The following is a 22,850-nucleotide window of genomic DNA, read 5'->3' as shown; positions in this document are numbered from 1 at the left end:
ACCCGGGTAAAAACCCAATTTATATTTACCTACCCACTGGGTATTTACCCGGCCCACATCACTATTAACATAGGAAACAAACATTGTTTTGAAACTCCAGCTGTTGTCAGAAATTAAATATTAATAATTGGTCTCCATGGAAGCATCAGAAAATTCACAATATTTACTGCTTTGACATTTAAATGTAAACAACCAGAACTGTCAAATGCCTATTTCACAATTTCAGACAGCTGATCCAAAAAAATTAAACAAGTATGTGGTAGGTTTACTTTAATCTTATACTTGATGATGGATTATTTATTATAAATCTATTTCAATGATTAGGTATGAAACAGATTTTTCCCGTTGCGAAGCAAAAATTAATAGTGAGAAGAAGAACATATTATGTTAATTGTAAACAGTCAATGTGTAAATATTAAAAATGTGTATAGTTGTGGATGTTGGTTTGTGTTTAATAATATAAGCTATTAGTTATTGAATTTTAATTTTAAGGATTTGGCATATCTGTAAGCCTATGATAAATAACACCATTTCAGAGCTCTGCCAGTTTTTGCCTAACTCTGTCATGTGGGGTTTAAACTAGCCTACACCTTATTGTCTACAAATTGGCTAAATAACTTAGGTACGGTACTTTATAAAAGCTGACTGACTTTTTACGTTGACTTAAATTGTAAGCTTACCTTCTCCCGTCCATGTTCAGTTTGATTGTTAAAAATTAACCCTTTAAACTGGAATAGGACTGTTAAGTAAATTTTGAGTATTTCCATTAGTTAATAATCCTTTAGTTGACTCTTTTAAAATTATCGGAAATTATTACTGTTATTAATTTTTAAACAAGTTGTTTGTTTATAAATAACTCCTGTACTTCTTTGCAATTGCTCGATTTCGAGCAACATGTACACTAGTACTTATTTAATACGCAAGCAGGTTTTTTGTGACAATTACTCCTCCGAAACTACTGAACCGATTGACATGTTTTTGGTGTCATTGTAAAGAGCGTAACGTGAAGTTGTGCAGGAAACTTTCTTTTTAGGGAATTAATTAGAGAGTGAGGCCCTGGGGCCCTTTAAAGTTTCGTATTTCTTTATAAGGATAACATGGGAGATAATTTTTATTTACAGAAACATATGTTTGTTAATTGAAAATTGTCAAAGTCTACTACATAATAATTGCTGTGTATTATGACTCTTAATGTATTCCTACTACATTTCAATCAAGGATTGTGTACCTTAAAGTTTACCCATAATGGATCTTATTTAATGCTGGGAATGGTAAAATTTAGTGGAGAATAAGTATCCATGATTTAGAAAAATTTACTATAATAATTCATGTATTTAAATCACAAATCTTTGACATTATTAATTCATTTGAAACTAAACAGCTGATCGACAAATCAAACAAATCATCAACTTCATGTGAATAATGTTATTACACAAACATAGTTTTTTTAACCAATAACTTGATTGTTTTTTACTTGTGGGTGTATTTTGAGTTTGCAGTTATGAAAGCACCAAGCCAAGTAACTTTTATCTAATTTTCTTTATAAACTAACAGTATTAATGAATTACTACATGAACTTGACAAGTTAGGTAATTAATTGTCAGTATGCTAAGGGGAAGAAGAGTGGGTCCTCGAAAACAGATGAAGGCGGAGACACCCATCTAGAAAATCCAACTGAGTTTTTTTAATATAGAGGTCAGTGGATTGCCAAGACACAGATTAGACTAATAAAAGGGGGCAGTGGTTTTATTGATGAGGAATATTAATACATCAAAAAGGGCCTCATTAATGGCACAAGGTTCATGTGATCAGAATAGTTAACAGCTTAATAGAATGTAAAGTCTGAACTGGAACAAGTGAGTGGGGACATATTTTGATTTCAAAGATAAAAATTTACCCGTCTGAAACAAACTTACCTCTTAAAATGGAAAGATGCTAATTTCTGTTATCTTTGGCATTTGCAGCATGGTTCTACCCAGACCAATTTCAGTCATGAGCAACTATATTATATGTTGTTTTAAGTAAGTTTACATCTTTTAATAGGATACGCATATTCGTTACGGAAAACTCTGACCAGGGTAATCTTCCTGAAGGTAACTTTAAGACTAAAATCGTAGTATTCATGGAAGTGCTTTTGTGATAAAAATATTGTTTTATTAGTGTTTATTTTTAAAAGTGTGTTTAACAGCATTTTTATGACCCTCAAAATATGCTACATAGGCCTATTGGTTTGATATGATAAAATGTTTTGTTAAATGTGTTTTAACAATCTTTAAAAAATAACTACCCTATAACCTTGCTCGCTGCCTATAACATACTTGAACTTGAACACTTATTAATTTACTAAATATAATACACATACAGCTAGAAAATGGCTGGACTGCTTCCCTTCTAAGGCTTTATTATTACTGTATTTAATTTTCGATCTCGAGTCAATATATAACACGATGAATTTGTTTTCTAAATTCATTATGCTATTTTGCGGGGCATTGAGCCGCACAGGTTCGCTAGTTTTATGAAAATCTGGGATATTCTTACATTCTAGACCAACCATTATTACACATTTCCACAGTTAAAGCATTCCAGATAAATCTGGAAAACTGTGAAATATTGTAGAACGATTTTGAACATTTTCACACACTTGGATATATTCAGCAAAATCTATTGTCATTTGAGACACTAATGTTATCAATGTAAAAGAAACGTCAATAAACAGTACAGTACAGTATATACAATCAGCTGGTTCATAGTGCTAATTACATCTAATACAGTAGAAACTCGTTTACACGACCCTCAATGACCCGACAAGCTCGATTACAAGTGCACTTGTCAAATCCCCTTGAAAAAGCCATAACACTCAACGTTAAATTAACCTAATACGACCATTTCTATTAAAACAACCTCAATAAGACGCCTTTTTTCAAATCACGAGGCAACTCGGAACCTCTATGACACGTCGTTTTGAGAAGTCAACCTTGATAACACGTGACTCTACATAAATGTATGAAACAGTTCCCACGGAAATTCCTCAGGACGGATGTTCTGGAGGAAACAATGACAATCCAACTAGCAATAAGATTTAACCCTACTTCATGCGAACCTACAACACTCCTATTTTTCAGAACATCATTTAGCTTCCGACTTCCGACAGATTAGTGGCGATTATGCATTGCGCAATACTGTATTATTGATTACTGTATCGTTGTTTTGTCTCAAGTCTGGTATTTATTTTGTGCTGCGAATGTTTAAATAGCGTCTGTTGTGCGGTAATCATGTCTGAAAAACGTAAACTAAATTTACTAACAGTAGAATTTAAAAGAAAAGTGATTAAAGACGTAGAAGAAAATCTGAACAAAAAAAAGCTGAAATTGCTAGGAAGTTTAATATTCCATCAACCACCTTGCATACAATTTTAAAAAATAAAGAAAAGTTTGAAGAGGGAAAAGGAGTCGTTAAAACATGTAAACGTGTAAAAAAAGGTGAATTTGGTGACATTGAAGAGTGTTTAGTCAAATGGCTCAAGCAATGCCGTGATAAGAACTTGCCAATAAGTGGCCCAACACTTCAAGAGAAAGAACAGGAGTTCGCGGGGGCCTTAGGACTGCAATACTTCCGTGCAAGCAACGGGTGGCTCCAGAACTTTAAAAGAAGACACAACATAATTTTTAAAGAGGTTTGTGGCGAAAGTGCGAGCGTTGACAATATTGTGTGTGATGAGTGGAAAGCCCAGATAGAAGACCAAGTTTCAGGCTATAAACCAGAAGATGTTTACAACGCAGATGAGACGGGGCTATTTTACAAATGCCTTCCTGACAAAACCTTATCATTCAAAGGTGATTCATTCAAAGGTGATTCGTGTCATGGAGGAAAGCACAGTAAAGAGCGGATAATTGTGATGCTGTGTATGAAGAGTACGGGGTCAGACAAAATGAAACCCTTTGTGATTGGAAAGGCTCAAAAGCCAAGATGTTTCAAGAACGTTACAAACTGTCCAACTGACTACATGGCCAATAAGAAATCTTGGATGAACGGGGATGTGTTTGGAGTTTGGTTAAAGGGATTGGACAAGGAAATGAAGAAGCAGAAACGCAATATCCTTATTTTTGTTGACAACTGCACTGCACACGGAGGAATCCCAAAACTTACAAATATTAAAGTAAAGTTCCTGCCACCGAATAAAGTTCGATATGGCGATTTTAGTGATACTTGACTTCTGGAGGTTAGGTGGAGCGGTGGAGCGCATGCTGAAAGCGGTCACGTATCACTAAAATCGCCATATCTCAGTTAATACTCATCCAATCTTAAAAACTAAGGTGTCAATCGATTTGTATTAAAATTGCCTTAAAAAGTTATTCTTGTAAAATTTTTGTAAAATCAACGGTTTTCAAGTTATTTAAGAAACAAAATTTTAAATGGCCGCCATTTTGTTTTATGAATTAGAAAAATCGTCATAATTTTTTGGTAGCTTTTTCTAGTTGTCATAAATGTTTGTGCAAAGTTTCAATTTCGTATGTTTAACCATTTGTTAGAAACAAATTAATAACTGAAAAAACAAAATGGTGGCTGTGGGAGTACCTAAGGACTTCTGGACAATTTAAATATGATATTTAGGTTTGTTTTTTACCCAGGAGCAATGCCCTAAAATATTGGTAGAGAGTTCCGGGACACCCTGTATATATAAATGAAATGAAATGAAATGAATAAGTGCTTTATTTACAACATATTGATACATACATTCACAGGTAAAAAATTACACTCTATGAAACAATGGTTAAATAACCGTCTGTTCGGTTGGCACTTAATTTTAAAACTTACAAATTAAACCTTCTTTATATACTTTTTTTTAAAAGAAACAAAATATGTATATAAATATAATATAAAATAAATAAGAAATTAAATAACCTCTCCTTAATTAATATTGCTATAATATTGCCCCATTTAACAAAACAAAACAAACTATGACTGATGTCTAATCGAGCTTCAAAAGGTAAACTGAAGTTTACTACACTATGTTTGTTTTTTTTCTAAACAAACTAAACAAAAATAAAACAGGGGTATTTCTATATTATATTAAGTTGAAAAATTAAATTCTTTAATAAAGACCCATCTATACTGCCAGGCTCTTTTCAAATAATCAACCAAGACACGCCAATTCCTCCCATTAAGGTATTCAAAATACTCTATTTCATTTAGGACATTTTTCCCAAAATATTGATTTCTTAATTGCTTTAAAATAGGACAAACTGACACAAAATGGTAAACTGTCTCGTATTCATTTAAATTACACAAAGAACAATTATGATTTTTGTCAATCCAAGGTTTATAATTAAGGTCAATTAATTCTCCCCTAGCCTTTATTGCCCATGAAATTATATCACGATCTTTGGTGAAAAGCGGACTCTTATCGCCCAGTTCCGGGCCAAGGTCAAGCATTGATAATTGTTTATGGAATACAGAGGTACGAGCTCTTCCGATGCACTCCCCCCTCCACTTCTCCCGCAAAACCTCCATCACTGATTGTAAATCTGTTCTCAGCCTGTCTGTCTCAACAACATCAAAAAACATCCCTGTATATATATACAGGGTGATTGATATAAGTGTGCCAGCCGTTTTATTCGAAAACTATAAGAGATATCAAAAAAAGTTAAATGGTAAGTGCCTTGGATTTTTTATGTAAAAAATTGTAGTCAAGTCAAAAAAATTATTTTAGCCGCCATTTTTCCAATATGGCCGCCAACTTTGATTTTTCTTATGGATCACCCTGTATTTTATGATGTATTCTGGTAGAAAATGTAATTTTAAGACGATTTTATTCTTGTGATTTTTTTCATAAACCTAACCGTTTCAAAGATAATAATGGTTAAAGTTTTGAAATTTCTGCATGAGACAGAGTTTCGATAAAGGCCTAAGCAAGCATGCCAGCTGTTTTATTCGAAAACCATTCAAAATTTCACATCTTAAACCATTATTATCTTTGAAACGGTTAGGTTTATGAAAAAAATCACAAGAATAAAATTGTCTTAAAATTACATTTTCTACCAGAATACATCATAAAATACAGGGTGTTCCATAAGAAAATAGCTTATTCCCTATATGGGAAATTCGCTAAAACAAAGTTGGCGGCTTTATTGGAAAAATGGCGGCTAAAATAATTTTTCCGACTTTACTACAATTTTTTAAATAAAAAGTCCAAGGCACTTACCATTTAACTTTTTTTGATATCTCTTATGGTTTTCAAATAAAACGGCTGGCACACTTATATCAATCACCCTGTATATATTATATATATATATATATATAAAGAAAGCATACTAACTCAGTTCCCTGAAATTATTTTTTATTTTTTAAAACTCTACATGTTTCGACCTTTAGGCCATTTACAAGAGTCCTATCATAAATACAATATCATATATATATATATATGTGTCCGTTAGCACAATAACTCGAGCAAAAATTATCCGATTTCGAAATTTGGTACAAACGTGTAAACCTACATTTATTCAAATGAGTTCGCGAACCAGCATGATCGGACTATGGGAACGGGGTTTATGGGGTAAAAATTTATTTAAATCCTACTAATATTATAAATGAGAAAGTTTGGATGTATGGATGTATGTATGGATGTATGTTTGTGACAAGTGAACGCGAAAAATACTGGTCGGATTGGGCTGAAATTTGGCATGATGATAGCTCACATTCCCGATTAACATATCTGGCATATTCTTATTTCAAAAATCCTTTCGGGCTCCGCCCCAGTGGCTCTGGAGTTTCCCATGTTAACCTTATGAGAAATGGAATTATTGAATCTTAGCAGCTGTTTCAATTAAACAAGTTGGTTCTGTTCTATGATGTTCAATAGCATTAAAGTTACAAGGATTACCAACAGGGTGCAGCACTATTATTTCTTTTACATTTATGACAACAGCTGATTTGCAACCAAAAGGTGAGTGAGTGTAGCGAACGAACTTCAACCTGGAGGAGTGTTAGCGTAGCGAACGAGCTAACCTGAAGGCAAGTGAGCGCAGCGAACAAGCTCCAACCTAAAGGTGAGTGAGCGTAGCGAACAAACTTCAACCAGGATGTGATTGAGCCATGCGAACGAGATAATCTTGAAAATTAAGAAGTTAAACGGGGCAAAGCCCGCGGGTTACAGCTAGTAGGGAATAAATGTGATATTTTTAAATAGACATTTTATTGTAAATCCAATCAGGCAAATGGAAATTCGCTAAGTCTGCAGGATTGCTGCGGCGGGGGTATTTTGCAATTATTACCCTTTAAGGATAGTAAAATGATGATAAAATGTGTTAAACAAAATTTAATATGGTCACTACTCGCATTTTACTCCTGGGTTTAATCGCCATAAATACCAAGGTCTGAGCATAAAGCATAATCGGCATAAATACCCTGGTCGCATGGTTGCACTGGTACACCTGACTACTTATGATTTTTTAATATCTATGATAGATAGATGAATTTATTTTATTGAAAGTGAAGAAAAATAATTTGTAAAGTAATAATTATTATTTAGAAATGAAAATTTAACCTAGTAGTGGCCTACGTGTAAACAACTTAAGAAAATAATTAAAATTCAATCTGTAGGATGGCAGGATTTTAATAATATTTTTGTTCTAGATCTTTACTTGGTTGGTATCAATGCTTTCAAAATTATACTTATTAGTATTAAGTTAGACCAAACAACAGGAGATACATTTTTTTAGTAGGTTTACCTATCCAAATATATTATTGTTTCCAACTAAGCGGTAACACATAAAAGTTTAATTACTTTTAGTATTCTGACTTTACTTTCTCTTATTAAGCCATGTTCTTCTTTGTAGTTTTTCAGCAAAGTAGTTGTAACTTGTAACAAGTTTTTTTTTCAACTTTGTACATAATAACATTTCAAGGTAATTTGTAAAATATTTAATAACAATAACATTATAAATAGTTTGAACTGTTTTGGAGTATTCTAAAATGTTATACACAATCATTTATTGCTAATAAAACTATTCATGGCAAGTTCAACTGTTTTTATTGCATCATAAATACCAACAATTCCGGAATATTTATAAATTAAAATAATTTTGTTTATGTTATTTATTTAATTGGTTATAAATTTATAAAATGATAAAAATTGAAATAGCCACAGCCTTTTTTAATATACTATTTTTTGGTAAGTTAAATTTAACTGATGTTACTCGATTTAAGACACGAAACCCCATGCTTATTTAGAAACTTAATGTAGCCTATTTAAAAAAAAAGGTGATAAATCATGACCTAAATAAAAGGTACTAGAAAAGCTTCAAATTACTGTAAAAGGTGTTATAAACTATCCTAATTTATCATGTAATGATAACAATAATATATTTAGGGGTAAATATAAATGAATTTCAATGGATTTCATAAATACTCCCGGGTAATATGGATATTTACAGGGTATTTACCCCGAGTTTTAAATACCTGGGTAATTTACATCACTAGCTGCAGCACATATCCAGGGAGAGACACCTCATTTGAATGAATACTCGGCTTTAGCCAGGATTCAGAAATGCTAATTAAATCAAAGTTTCCGGGATAAAAGATTTCTCTAACCTCATCAATGTGAGCACGCAAAGACTGGGCATTGATGTGCGCCGCTTTCAGGTGTTGGGGATATGGAGATAATGAACGAGAGAGACAATCAGCGGTGGACAATGTAGGGTGTAGGATGGGGGAGGGGGGAGAGATAAGCGGGTCGCTGTGGTGAGCACTTTGCGGCTGTGGACTCGCTATCCCGGGTCCACAGGTCGCGACGTCACAACAGGCGCCCCCAAGACCACTGCACAAGCTGCAATTACTGACACACACTCATACACATACATATACATACATATATACATACATACATACTGAAACTAAAGAAAATCCCTGTACAAAACAAAACAACACGCTTGTGTGGCTCCGCTAAAAAAATAAACAGAAAAATATGACTTCGTGCAAAAATATAATAAAATATACAGACTCAAAACTAAATAACAGACAATTCAACAATGAAATTTAACTATACTTTGAAGTCAATTTCCATTTAAGCATAAAAAATATATATATTTTTTTTTGTATTACTATTAAATGCATTTCTTATCTGCAAGTAGATGGGAAAATAATACATTATTGATAAATAATTTAACTGTACAAAATAATATGCTCATCACTAAAATAATAAATATAAATAAATTAGTAATAAATTGAGAATATAAACAAAACATTGACTTTTAACTTTAGTTCATTAACATAATAAACAAACTACGTAGTCCTAAATAATGTCAGACTCAGAATATTAAAAAAGGAAAAAATGTATACATTTATATCCCAGGTGCGGACACATAAAAACATTATATTGCCTGTTAGCATTATGTTGCAGTTAAACAAAAATCATAAAATTCATTGTACTTCTACGTCGATATCTAAGGTATCCAATAATTTTGTAAAATACTTTTACATTTGAATATTGAAATAGAATGATTGTACCTATAGGCTACATTTGAAAATTACGGGAAAAATAATAATGATAAAAAAATATAGTGATTAAATATAAATAGCTGTGGGGAAAAATAGGCATAGCAAAAAATAAATGGTTTAAAGAAAAATACTGGTGAATAAATCAAAATAAAACCTTAACTGTCACTTGAAGTAGTGTTTTGGGCCACAGCTGGTAGATCGGCCAGACGTGTCGCCACCTTCTTCTCCCCGCTCTTGTCGACCCAGAGCATTCTGCCATCCTGGGTCCAGACATTCCCCACGCCAAACCGTACCACCGCCTGCTTGTTCACCTGCTGACGAAGGTGCGTCAGGTCTTCCTTGATTGTGACGCCGGTCCCCTTTAGCCGCTTCTTTACATCAAAGACAGTCTGTCGGGCCCGGTAGGTGCTGAACAGGACGATGATGGCCCGGTGCCGCTCCCTGCCTTCAGTTCCCGGCTCCTGTAGCTTGCCGACTCTGTGGGAACGGGAGATGGCGTCCTTCGATAGCTCCACTCCAAGCTTTTCAAGGCAAATCTTAACCACTAGCAGGCCGATAAGTATTTTGCCTGCTCTATCTAAAGGCCTAGAAAGGATCGTTCACTGTCAAATCACTGAATTCATCACTGAAAATAACATTCTATCTGACTACCAATCTGGTTTCAGATCAGCGCACAGTACAGAAACAGCACTCCTTCGAGTGACTGAAGACATTAGACTTGCTATGGAGCGTCGACAAGGAACGATTCTAACTCTGTTTGATTTTTCCAAAGCATTTGACTGTGTTAATCATGACTTGCTGGTGCAGAAATTAAGGGCAATAGGGTTTTCCCAGAATTCTCTTAAATGGCTGAGATCTTATCTGTCAGATAGGCAGCAATGTGTGGAGGTTGGTGACACAAGATCAGACTGGATGACTGTTACATGCGGTGTTCCCTAATGATCAATCCTTGGACCACTGCTCTTTGTACTGTACGTCAACGACATAAACTCGACCTTGACCAACTGTAAACACCACATGTACGCTGACGACTTACAAATCTATGACTATTTTACTGCAAACAACGAAAATGACTGTGTCAGAAGGATCAATGAAGATGTCAACCAAATAGTTACTTGGACTGAGAATCACGGACTGAGACTAAATCACGAAAAGACAAAACCGATTGTAATCTGCCACCTTCGACTTCGCCCTTCAATTGACTTAGACTCAATAAACCCAATCACAGTCAGTGGCAAAGCACTTCCCTACTACGACAAAGTAAAGAATCTTGGCATATCTTTAAACTCTTCACTTACTTGGGACACAGCAGTTACGGACACACGAAAAAAGGTTTTTGCCTCCATACATTCACTTAAAAGATTGCAGAACTTTTTGCCACAACACACAAAACTTCATTTGATCAAATCACTTGTACTGCCCCACTTCAGTTACTGCAACTCATTGATCAATGACATGACTGTGATTCAGGCGGATATGCTCCAGCGGTCTCAGAATTACGCTTTGAGATTTGTCTATGGTCTGCGGCGTGAGGAGCATATCACGCCATACTACCTTGAGGCAAACATCTTGAGACTAAATTATCAAAGATCCGTCAAAATTTTGTCATTAGTCTTTTTAATTTTGAAATCAGGCTCCCCGAAATATTTTACATCAGATTTTAAATTTGTGTCTCAGGGTAGTTCACGAATTTCTCGTTCTTCTTCGATCACATTGCGTATACCTCATCATGTGACCACCGCTTATGACAGGGCTTTTGTTGTTACCGCTTGCCGTCTTTGGAACAGCCTGCCCCTACACATTAAATCCCTTGATAAACGTTCCCAGTTTGTGGCGGCACTAAAAAATCTCTACTTTGAGCAAATGGTCTCGGCTGGTGTGTCCTAGGGCTTCTGCGTCTTTGCGCGATTGCTGGTGCGTATGCGCGTGTGTGTGTGTGTTTTCTTTTGTATATTCTATTTATAATAATTACTATTTTTTTTAAATTAGTAAATTAGTTAAATAAATTGAATTTTTGCTTGATGTGTTAAATATGTATATTTATATTAGATTAAGAAATTTCATTGTATATTTATTTATTTATATTTAAGTTTGTCAGGTTAAGTGTAAGATAGGGCCATGTGGCCCTAACTTTGCCTAGTAAAATAAAGAATTTTTCATTTAATTTTTTTTTTCATTTCATCTTAACCACTAGGTTGTCAGTGCTCTCTTCCTTCGTCTCATTGAAGCCAAATAGACAGTACTTTTATTCTCTTTGGTTTAATTTAAGGAATCTATTTAGAAAAACAATACTACTTCATTATTCGACTTTTTAAAAGGTTTTAAGTCAAGTGCAAATTAGTTGAAATATGAGTAAACTTATTACCAACATCAGGGAACTCAAGCTGAACCACTTATCAAATAAAATCAAAACTACATACAATTTTACAATAAGTCTACTTGTATTATAACACTATAAGTAACCTCTATGTACAACCCTCAGTTAATGTTTTTTTTAATTTAAATTCAAAAATTAGAAATTTATTAACAAAGTACCTAACTGGTTTGTTAACATTATTTCAAAATTGTAAAAATGCACATAAATTATATCTACTTGTAAATAAACATCATCTAAGTTATATCTTTTGACTAAACAAATTTGTAAACAAAAAGTTATTTTAATTATTCAAATTAGGCTAGTTAAACATGGAAACATTGTTATTATAAATCAGTTTCCATTAACACGTTTACTGCGGCTCATAAATGGCGCGCATATCCCCGGTAAGGTGCAGTGTCATACAAACCCAATTGCCGGACAATTGGCTTAAAAATTTTGGTCTGACAAATAGCAAATAACGTGTGGTGATGTACTGCGTTACAACGAGAGCCAACATAGTTCACTAAAACACCCACAGATAGCACTGTCTGGAACCAGCCGGCCCCATTATATTGCCAACTGAAGGGAGAAAGACGGAACAACAAGTTGATTTCCAAGCTCGTCAGACGGGGTTTTTAAGGGGAAATTTACTACCAACCTACACCACAACAAAAAGCATGTCACACACTACATGCTATATAGTTATTTTTTCAACTAACTGAAAATTAAATTTCAAGCCCAGCATCAGTTATTGTTTCTGCGAGCTAGCTCAAGCTCATCATGTTTCATGTTTCTATTAATAACACATCTCTTAGTTCAAGGTCACTGTCATTATCCTGTCCTCTTTACCTAGAAGACCTGACTAACACACTTTAGGATACATTTTAATGTTTTGTCAAGAGACAAAATCGGACAGTAATGATAAACTATTATGTAAATAAATATAAGTGTACTATTGACATACAATATCTGTTGTCAATTGGAACAAACTTTCATAATTGCTATTCTTTAATTTTATTCAAACAAACCTCAAAATGAACATCCAAATTTTAATCTGTTAATTTTAGCCTAACAACGCTGTGCCTCTTGTAACTTTCTGCATAAGCATGATACCTATATCTGTTGTTGTGTAAATAGGCCTGAAGTAGGAGGCCCTATCAAATAGTTAAAACTTTCAATACTCCTTACTTTAATTAAAATATGATAAGAACAAACTTACTTTAGTTTTCATGGAAAAAACCAGTCCAATCCTATTTGCCTCTTCGTTGTGTTGTCTTTATTGTGTACTCATTGTGTTTCTAATAGTTTACAAGCAGAAGTAACCTCCCCGCTCGCATCAATACGCCTAAACAGATATGGAGTGCGGAGTCCCAGACACACGAGATGATGATATAGCTGCACTACTTACACACTGCCGGTCCGCTGCACCGTGCAATTCAGTAATTTATGATTCTGACAACCTTAATAGGTTGTTCTCAAAAAGATGTTTTTGAGTATCTGTTGTATAATAATTTAAAAATCTATTTTGAGTACGGTACTTTGTATTTTTGTTGCATAAGATTTTACAAAGTTAATTAAATAGGATCAATGCATCCAATAATTATTGTGTAGTCATAATTAATTACCATATTGTATGGGTTCTGGGGGGGGGGGTACATATCTCCCCATTCTTCCTCTCTGGATCCGCCCCTGCTACACAGCCATTTTAACCTTAAGGCCCTTAGAGCCCCCTTAGAGCGACAGGACCAACAAGAGCGACTGATACATTCACATGGTAAAAATCGGAGTGCCCTAGCTGAGCAGAAAGTGCGACGTCGCTTCAAGATACAAACATGTTTATATTTGGTAGCGCTACACCGGCGACACTACGGAGCAGCATCCATAGCGGCCCTGTTGTGCCGCTCAGTGTGACACACATTTTTCCGCAGACAGAACAGCGACAATCGGTCTGGTTGGTTGCATTGCTCTTGCCTCCCAGCTAGGACGTAACATGTCTACCTCACAAATGATGCAAATCCATGTCTTGTTTGTTGCTTGTAGTGCGTTCTTCAGTTTAGGCTCAATTCTATCTTTTTTGCTGCATCATAATTATCTAAATATGTACATTTAGCAACTCCTCTAGAAGCACTTGAGACTTTTAATGTAACAGTAAAGTGTCCTTGAATGATAACATTGGCATCTTAGCCATTTAAACTCAATCTGCTGAGTGTTGTTCCTAGATTGTACTAGAACCTGCTGCAGACTCCTGTATTCACATCCAAGTACCACTGGAATCTTGACAGCCTTTTGGATACATTTACAGTAGAACCTTGATAACAAGACTCTCATGGGGATTATAAAATAAGTCTGGTTATCAAGGTTGACTTCTTATTGAGGTGTGCAGTAACATGTGTTTAGAGGTAAAATAAATTCAAGGGGATTTGAAAATTACAATTGTTATCAAGAGTGACTTGTTATCGAGGGTCTTCTTATCAAGGTTCCACTGTATATTATATTAAGTTCTGTTCTATCTTGTCAGGCTCTACTCTATTTAGTTTTTCTCAAATGTTATCAATAATTGCTGGTTTTACACATCTTCATTAGGCTTTGTTACCGTACGCTGGTGAGTTGCTCAATCTTGTTCCTTCTTTGTTCACAGGGCAAGCTCATCAAGCTGTTCTCAAGACAGTTGATTCTCAAAGCCAAGTTGAAGGATGATGGAACCCCAGCAGAGATCAAGCACGTGCCATCTCTACGACAGTGGCTGCAGGTCGTGGGCCTCTCACCCGACTCTGTGCAGGTAATACATAACAGCTGTGTAAGTAATTGCCAACTGGTAGATTTAGGGGTTGTAACAGAAGAGGCTACTATTATCACAGTCATTGTTAACTCAGGTTTTATTAGGCCTACAGTTGGTACAATTCACACAAAAGTTGTCTACTCTAAGTTTCCTATTGTTTAGAAGCTGTTCTTGTATTATTGGATGATTTAGTTAGGCACGGACATGTTCCATATTTTCTGATTTTCTTGATGTGTCTTAAGACTTGCTCTTCAAGAATCAAGTAATCTGATAAATTATGGGTATATTACATGTATTATAGTGTATTTTCCTATAGAGAAGTAGCTATTGCCTTTGGTGGCATGTTAGATCTATTTACTTTTTCATTTTGATGTCCCCAAAGGGAAAAAATATTTGTATTCCGGGTTTGCTGGGTTGTATGTTAACAACAAAGACCTTTAATTTGATGTGCATAAGCCTATGTTTACATTTAAGATTTTCTTCTGACCCCTAGCGGGCCATCCCCCTGAGGACATAGCGTATCACTGAATAATGTTTTTAAATCGAGTTAATGCCCAGTAACCATGTACCAAGTTTTGGTGTTCTATCTCTATCATTGATTGAAGTATTTAACTATCCTCGGACTTTTTCCACCCTGTATAGCTATGTGACATTACCTACATAATTTATTTATTTATGCAAATTAGGTCTACCTATACCTGTTACCCTTGCTTGATACAGGTATAGATTTTTAATTTTGAAAAGAGGGTGTTTTTGAGCTCTAGGGACCTCAAAACAAAAAATTAAATCGGTTGGGTCCAGGTCTTACCCTGCCACCTACAGTAATATAGCTTGTTCCCCATTTGGTAAATTCGCTAAAACTAAACTTTTAAAATTATCATGCTATTCTTATAGAGAAAAATAAGAAGGTTGTAATTTACTTATTTATGGATATATTTTGATGAAATTTGACAAATTTATTTAATTGTTTAGTTTATTTAGTCTATGCAAAAAGTCTTCGTCGTCTTCCACGATCGCAGCAAAACCATGAACATCTCTTGTGGCCATGTAGACGTCATCGTCGTCTCCTGGGATCGCGGTAACATCATTGTTGACATCTGCGATCGCGGCAAAATAATGTTCCGCGGCCGTGTAAACATCATCATTGACTTCCGCAGTCATGGAAACGTCATTGTGTGGACGCCATCATCGTCTCCTGCGATCGCGACAAAATCTTGAACATCTCCCGCGGTAAGGGAAACGTCTTCGGCGTCGTAAATGATTGCGGCAAAACCATGATCATCTCTTGCGGCCATGTAGACGTCATCGTCGTCTCCCGGGATCACGGTACTGTATCGTCATCCGCGATCGCGGCAAAATTATCTCCTGTGGCCACGGAAACTCATCGTTGTCTTGCACCATTGAGGCAATATAGTAATTTTTCAGCATTATCGGTACAGACATTTCACCATCGGTAGTCAGTTCCGGTTCTTTTGCCAAGGACTGGCGGAACACTAGATTTGACGTGAAGTACCAACCCATCACTACTAAAAAGGAAACTGAGTTATCATCACTCTGCTGCATTTTTTGAGTAATCATTGTGAGAACCGATTTGCAAACTATCTTCTTATCTTTATCTTATCTAACAGGGGCAGGTCGAGACCTTTAAGCACTTCATCCGAAATCGAATTATTGCGCACCCCAGACAATTGCTTTCTTGTTGACCTACAAGTTAAGGCGCCCAATGAATGCCTGTAGGTTCCCAATTAGTTCATCCTCAGGAAGGTATCTACCTCTAGCCATATTTCCAAGATTTATCAATCTAGCATCAGAGAGCTTGTTACAATCAAAGAGTAGGTGATCAGCTGTCTCTTCTGACCTATTACAGTACCTACAGATCGGTTCACCATCATATAAGCCCATCCGTTGTAAATGTTTCCTGAATCTTCCATGACCAGTTATCAGTTCAACAATTAATTTAATTCTTCGTCTGTCTAGTCTCAAGAGGTCACAGGCGACCTTTTTAGAAGGCCTAAACAGAGTAAGCTTGCTGACCCTAAGAAGGGGAACATCGACCCAGCGTTTGCGATGCTTTTCCTTGGCCCATGACGCAATCGCAGAACATGCACTGTTTTGTGAGATGCCATAGAAGGGTTGTGGGCCTATTCATTGATGTCGCAGAGGCAGTATTTGCCAATCTATCTGCAGCTTCATTACCTTTAATGCCTGAGTGTCCTGGCACCCAGCAAAGCGTAAGGTCATTTCTCCTACCCAATTCAGACACAGAAGCAAGACAGTCCCACACGAGCCTGGAACTTTCCAACCACAAGGATTGCAACATCATTAGCGTAACCTAAGGCGAAAATCCCACTTTCGTTGAGGGTCCTTATAAGGTCGTCTGCTACCAAATTCCAAAGGAGGGGAGAGAGAACCCCCCCCCCGAGGGCATCCTCAAGAAGTTCGATCGTGTCATTATGGAGTGAGAGCCTAACTTTCCTACTGTGAAGCAAGGTTTTAATCCATCTACATATTATACCGTGAAAACCTCTTGCTCTCACCGCATTAAGAATCGCTGGAGTACCAGTATTATCAAAAGCACCTTGAATATCGAGAAAGGCACCCAGGGCCACTTCACTGCTCTCTAGAGCTTTCTCAATTTTGCTTACAAGTTGGTGCAACACAGTCTCGCATGATCTTCCTGAGACATACGCATGCTGATTATTATGAATAGGATGTGTCCTGAGAGCTGTATCCATATCTTGAGACCAACTTTTCTAGGATCTTAAGGAAGAAAGAAGATAGAGAAATGGGTCTAAATGACTTAGGATCAGTGTAACTATCCCTCCCTGGTTTAGGAATAAATGCAATACGCGAATTACACCACCCTAAGGGAATGTGTCCTAAGGCTAAGCTGGCTCTGAAAAGTTTACAGAGTGGGTGTATAATTGTCAAGACCCTCCTGCAAACAAACAGGTCTTACCTCATCAGGACCCGGCGATTTGAAGGGTCGTAATAAGCCAACAGCCCATCTTACCTTGCTGAGGGTGACTATGCGGCAAGCGGTGCTCCACATAGAATGAATGGCACGACGGCCCAGATTAGGCCGCTCTGGACTCACCTCCTCCTGCTGCACTTCAGAAACAATACAACCAGGGAAATGAGTTTTTACCATCACCTTTAGTTTTTCGGTAGGTTCAAAAGCCATTACACCATCCGGTCCCTCAACGGCACCAAGAGTAACATGCCTGTCTCTAACAAGTACCTTATGTATTCTAGAAGTATCCTTGATACTTTATAAATTTCCACAAAAATTTTTCCATGAAAGCCTTTTGGCCTTTCGTACTGCATGGTTATATTCTGTGAGAACAGTATGGTATGTATCCCAATTATTGGTTTTCTTAGCTCGCCTAAAGTGGGCCCTTACTCTCTTCCTAAGAGAGGCAAGTTCGGGACCCCACCAACTAGCCCTATTGCTCTTGCCCTTGCGCAAAGGACAATTATCGTCAAAGGATGTAACTAAGCACCTAGTTAGATGATCTGCCGCCTCGTCAAGCGCATCAACTGTGTTTAAAGGAGATGTGTTCAGATTTGAGGCAATCCTGCCCCGAAGATCAGCTCTGAAGGATGCCCAGTCGGTTTTAACTGGGCTCCTGAATAAGCGAACCTCGCCGCAGAAATTCCCCAACCTGAAGACAATGTGCCTATGATCAGACAGGGATGGCTCAAGGGACACTGACCAGTCAATAATCCTGTCAGCCATACCCGCTGAACACAGGGTAAGATCAATTACTGATTGGCCTATCCTGCTTAAAAAAGTTGGTTCTGAGCCTACGTTTGCAACAAGTAGGCCGCAAGAATCTAGGTACTCTAGAAGTGACCTACCTCGGTTGTTTGTGTCCCTGCATCCCCAGGTCGTATTATGGGCGTTGGAGTCGCAGCCTATCACGAGTTCGGATCCAGACTCATGTGCGAGGTCGACCAATCTTCTGACCTCGGCCGATGGGAACAGTCCATCGTCGTCCTGTGGCATGTAAACAGAGGCCAGCAGCAGTTTTATGCTAGATTTAGTACGTACAGTCTTAATTACTGTTATGTCCCTCGAACAAAGCTCTAGAACTGGATTACATTTTAGCCCCTCTTTAACCCAAATGCAAGTTCTAGGGTGTGGTACAGATGCAGAGATGATGCTACCCTTAATGGTTCCCATCCCCGCAATTCTAAAACTATTGACCCAGGGTTCCTGAATCAAGGCAAAATCTAAGGACTGCTTAACCGTGCTCAGACAGAACACAGCCGTGGCAGCCTTACTGTGTTGTAGGTTCACTTGAAGGACCTGAGTCATCAGAGGGAGCACCAGAGATAACTCTGAGCTGTAGTTTCCCCAGACCCAGATAGATGATCCAGCCACGGTCTTTCAGAACCTGCGCATTCATTTCATCAATGGCAAGAACAAGAATCTGATGATCATCCTTCCTCTTCCCACCAATGACGCGCCAGTCCTTTGTCGTGACACCAGGATTTTGCCGCTCAATCTGAACAAACACTTTAGAGGCTTCGACCTTGGCCAAGCGCCTGTCAGTGCGAAGGAGCACTTTAGTCGTGCGCAACAGATCCTTGTAGTCTGCTACACAATGACCTCCATACTCCCCTCACTTCCCAGCGCTAGCTTCGGTGGCACCCTCTTTAGCCAGTCAGTTGTTTCAGAATTACCACAAGTTACGACAAGAGCACCCTTCTCATGGTAAATTCTTTCAAACTGAGGGGGAATATTGGCGCCATCATCACCAAACACCAACTCCATCAGTTTGTCCTGCAACAAGTCACATTCCTCAACAGAGAATCTCGCATCGGGATAGGCCGCTGGAGCTACTGCCAACTTGTGACCCACAAGCTGGTCTCTGTAGCTGACCTTTCCTGCAACGAATCCATCTGCTGATTGATTAGAGTTTTTATTTCTCTAAGGAGGAGGATTTTGAGACGACCCAGGGTTACTATCGGATCCGGTTCTACGCATCGGTGATACGCCTGAACCTTCTCCAGGAGAACTCAAGGACTCTCGCTTCCTTTTTCTCCACTGTCTGTTAGGGATCCACGTGCCCTCAGCCTTTTTCCTTTCTCTAACAGACATATTATACTCAGTTTTGGTCTTAACTGTAAAAACGATCTCAGAGTTGGACGATACATCCGCCAGAGACGGAGAGTCGCCAGCGTTGCTGGTGTTTAGTGGCTTGTTCAGGTCCGCACCTAACCTGTGACAAAGCTCAAGAACATCAGTTGATGAATTGGGTGGAGCAAGTGGGGAACTTCTCGAGAAGATCTCTGGCGTGTCAAAGATCTCCCCAGGTTCCGTCTCCATTGCGGTGTTCTGCACAGTAACAACATTGTTAAAGGAAAGCTGATTGTTGCCCTCCCCATAATCCATGGGCTTGCCCTCCAAAAAGGAGGAGTGGGATTCCCCGCTTGAGCAGGTCCACCTGGGGTAATGATTCCGTTTGTTTACTTTCAGCCATTACTAAAACAAGAAAAGCAAAAAGTTAGCAGTTTAGCAGCCGAACCGTGACCCACTCACTACGCCTGCTAATGTCCAAGACTGGACCCTTTCGGGGTTGGACCCCTCATCGGCTCCAGCTTAGTCCTGTCACAGCTGCACACATACCTGTAACAGTTGGCGGTAACATTAGCTATCTGGGCCTTGGCCGGATTGGTGACTGTCACCTCCGCCCAAGGCCAGTACTAGAGCAGCCGCTCCCTACCCTAGGGCTGTCTGCAAACTATGGAAACATAAGAAATTTATCTAAAACCACCAATTATAAGACATAGAAATAATGTTATTTTTTTAAATTTATAATCGTTATTATGGACGTGGACAACCTAATGCGGCTATGAGTGGGAAACATTTGTAGATAACACAAAAAACAAGCTATTGAAAAATTATATTTATATTTACAAGAAGTGTTGATTATATCGACCTGTTATGTACATCATGAGTATTTCCATAATCTTTGAGTCGACTCTTTTAAAGTCATCGGAAATTATGACTGTTACTCGTTTTAAAGTAACGCCTGTAATACTTCACAATTGCTCGAATTCGAGCAACAGGTACACTAGTGTTACATATATGAATAGGGAATAAGTATGACTTTTGAAGGAAATATTTGAGTAAAAATCAGGAGTGAGAGACTAGTCATAGATGTGTGGATAGTGGTTGTGGATGAATGTGTTGCAGATAGTGACATACAAGGTGAGGTCGCTGGAGGCACTACAGTCTGTGACAGAGAGAGAGCTGAGGACATTGTTATCTGAACAACCACAGCGGGATGAGGAGCTAAGACGACTCAGCCATGCTCTTCACAACCTCAAGCGTTATACTGGTCAGTTTGTATACTATATTATTTTATTGAGTTTAGTTTATATACTTAATTGATTTGCTATGAATTTGGTCGAATGGAAATTGTTTGGTACATACTTAAGCTTCTGTGAATTGCTCTGCTGTTTACTTTATGTATTTTACAGAATTTCATTGTATGCTTCTTATTCAAACATACAAAGCACCTGTCTTAAATAGCGTTCTTGCGATTCTCAGATTTATATTTTGTGCACTAGTCATTCCAATGTTTTCCTTCACATAATACACAATTAAAATAAAAGTAGCTATCGTTTTCCACAAGAATGTGTTCAGTCTCTCTGTAAAAAAGCATCAGGAACAGTAGACAAAGTATTAGAGTAGGATACTAGTACTAGGTATTAAACCTGTCAATAACTGTGATTTCTCTTGAATTTTAAATTAGGCTATCACACAATTATACAACATTTTAACATCCATTTCCCAAGAAATCTTAATTTATTTTACTTTCATAACAATGAAATGAAATGAAATGAAATGCAATTAAAAATCCTTTATTTTTTCAGGCAAAGTTAGGGCCACATAGCCCTTTCTTACACTTAACCTGACATTAAAAATATAACAAAAATAATGTGACATAGGGATAACTTAATCTAATTAAACATAAAATATTTAACAATTCAAGTACCTACATATCTAAAAAAAAACATAAAAATTTAACAAATAGAAAAACACATTCACACACTCTCGCATACACGCATCAGCAAACGCGCAAGGTAACAGTAGCCCTAGGACACGCCAGCCGAGACCATCTTCTCAAAATAGAGCTTTTTCAGTGCCGCCACAAACTGGGAACGTTTTTCAAGGGTCTTAATGTGTAGGGGTAGACACAGACGACAAGCGGTAACAACAAAAGCCCTGCCATAAGCTGTGGTCACATGATGAGGTATACGCAATGTGATCGAAGAATAACGAGACATTCGTGAACTACCCTGAGACACAAATTTAAAATCGGATTTGAAATATTTTGGGGAGCCTGTTTTCAAAATTGAAAAAACCAATGACAAAATTTTAATGAATCTTTGATCATTTAATTTCAGGATGTGTGCCTCGAGGTAGTATGGCGTAATATGCTCCATACGTCACAGACCATAGACAAATCTCAAACAATAGTTCTGTGACCGCTGGAGCATACCCGCCTGAGTCGCAGTCAAGTCATTGATCAATGAGTTGCAGTAACTGAAGTGGGGTAGTTCAAGTGATTTGATCAAATGTAGTTTAGTGTGTTGTGGTAAAAAATTCTGTAATTTTTTTTTACAATGTACAAATTCTGTAACAATGTTTTAGGGGAAAAAAATAGATGAAATGTCTTCACCTAAAGTTTGAAGACAACATGTTTCTCAATGTTGTCGAAGCCTTACCTAAGTGTAACTGTATCCCTGCACGTGATGGGTGACATATCCCTCAAGGCACAGTAATGGGAATTTACCATAACCTGTTTTTCCGCAAATCTGCCCTTCAATAAGGTTATGGTGATATAATAATTCAGGTCGGTAATAGGAAGTCCAGCGATGCAGCATTAAGGCCACCTTCTAACTAAGGTCACAGCCACTGGGTGGCAGCCACCGTCTTAGTTTCAGTGATCATAAATTTGTTGTTGTGTGCATTCATCATTAAAATGCCATCAGGAACCTGTGATCATCTCCCCCTATCGTGGCAAAATGTTGAATATCTCCCGCAATCGCATACACATCATCATCTTCTCCTGTGAGCACTTCAAACCGCACTTCAAAAGGACCATCCGTTAAAAAATAACAGTTGCTTAAAGATTTAAAATAGTGTTTGAATTTAAAGAAATAGGCTAATTTTGAAAATCTTTGAACATCTGCCATTTTGCG

The 22,850-nt window shown here is 37.3% G+C and overlaps 1 protein-coding gene across 2 annotated transcripts in view; it reads left to right on the top strand.

The window, feature by feature from the left end:
* Positions 1-22,850, top strand: part of LOC128982900 (kinase suppressor of Ras 2) — a 149,311-nt gene that overhangs the window by 4,989 nt on the left and 121,472 nt on the right. For both annotated transcript variants that reach the window (XM_054401958.1, XM_054401957.1), the window contains exons 2-3: positions 14,490-14,630; positions 20,836-20,980. In XM_054401958.1, the coding sequence (XP_054257933.1) occupies positions 14,490-14,630; positions 20,836-20,980 (286 nt within the window). The remainder of the gene's footprint in view (positions 1-14,489; positions 14,631-20,835; positions 20,981-22,850) is intronic.

Source organism: Macrosteles quadrilineatus, unplaced genomic scaffold (genome assembly GCF_028750875.1).
Source record: "Macrosteles quadrilineatus isolate MER2022 unplaced genomic scaffold, UCM_ALF_1.0 Scaffold_1__1_contigs__length_201487025, whole genome shotgun sequence".
Taxonomy (NCBI): Eukaryota; Metazoa; Arthropoda; class Insecta; order Hemiptera; family Cicadellidae; genus Macrosteles; species Macrosteles quadrilineatus.
Note: the sequence above shows the minus strand (reverse complement) of the source record. Positions and strands in the feature narration are given on the sequence as shown.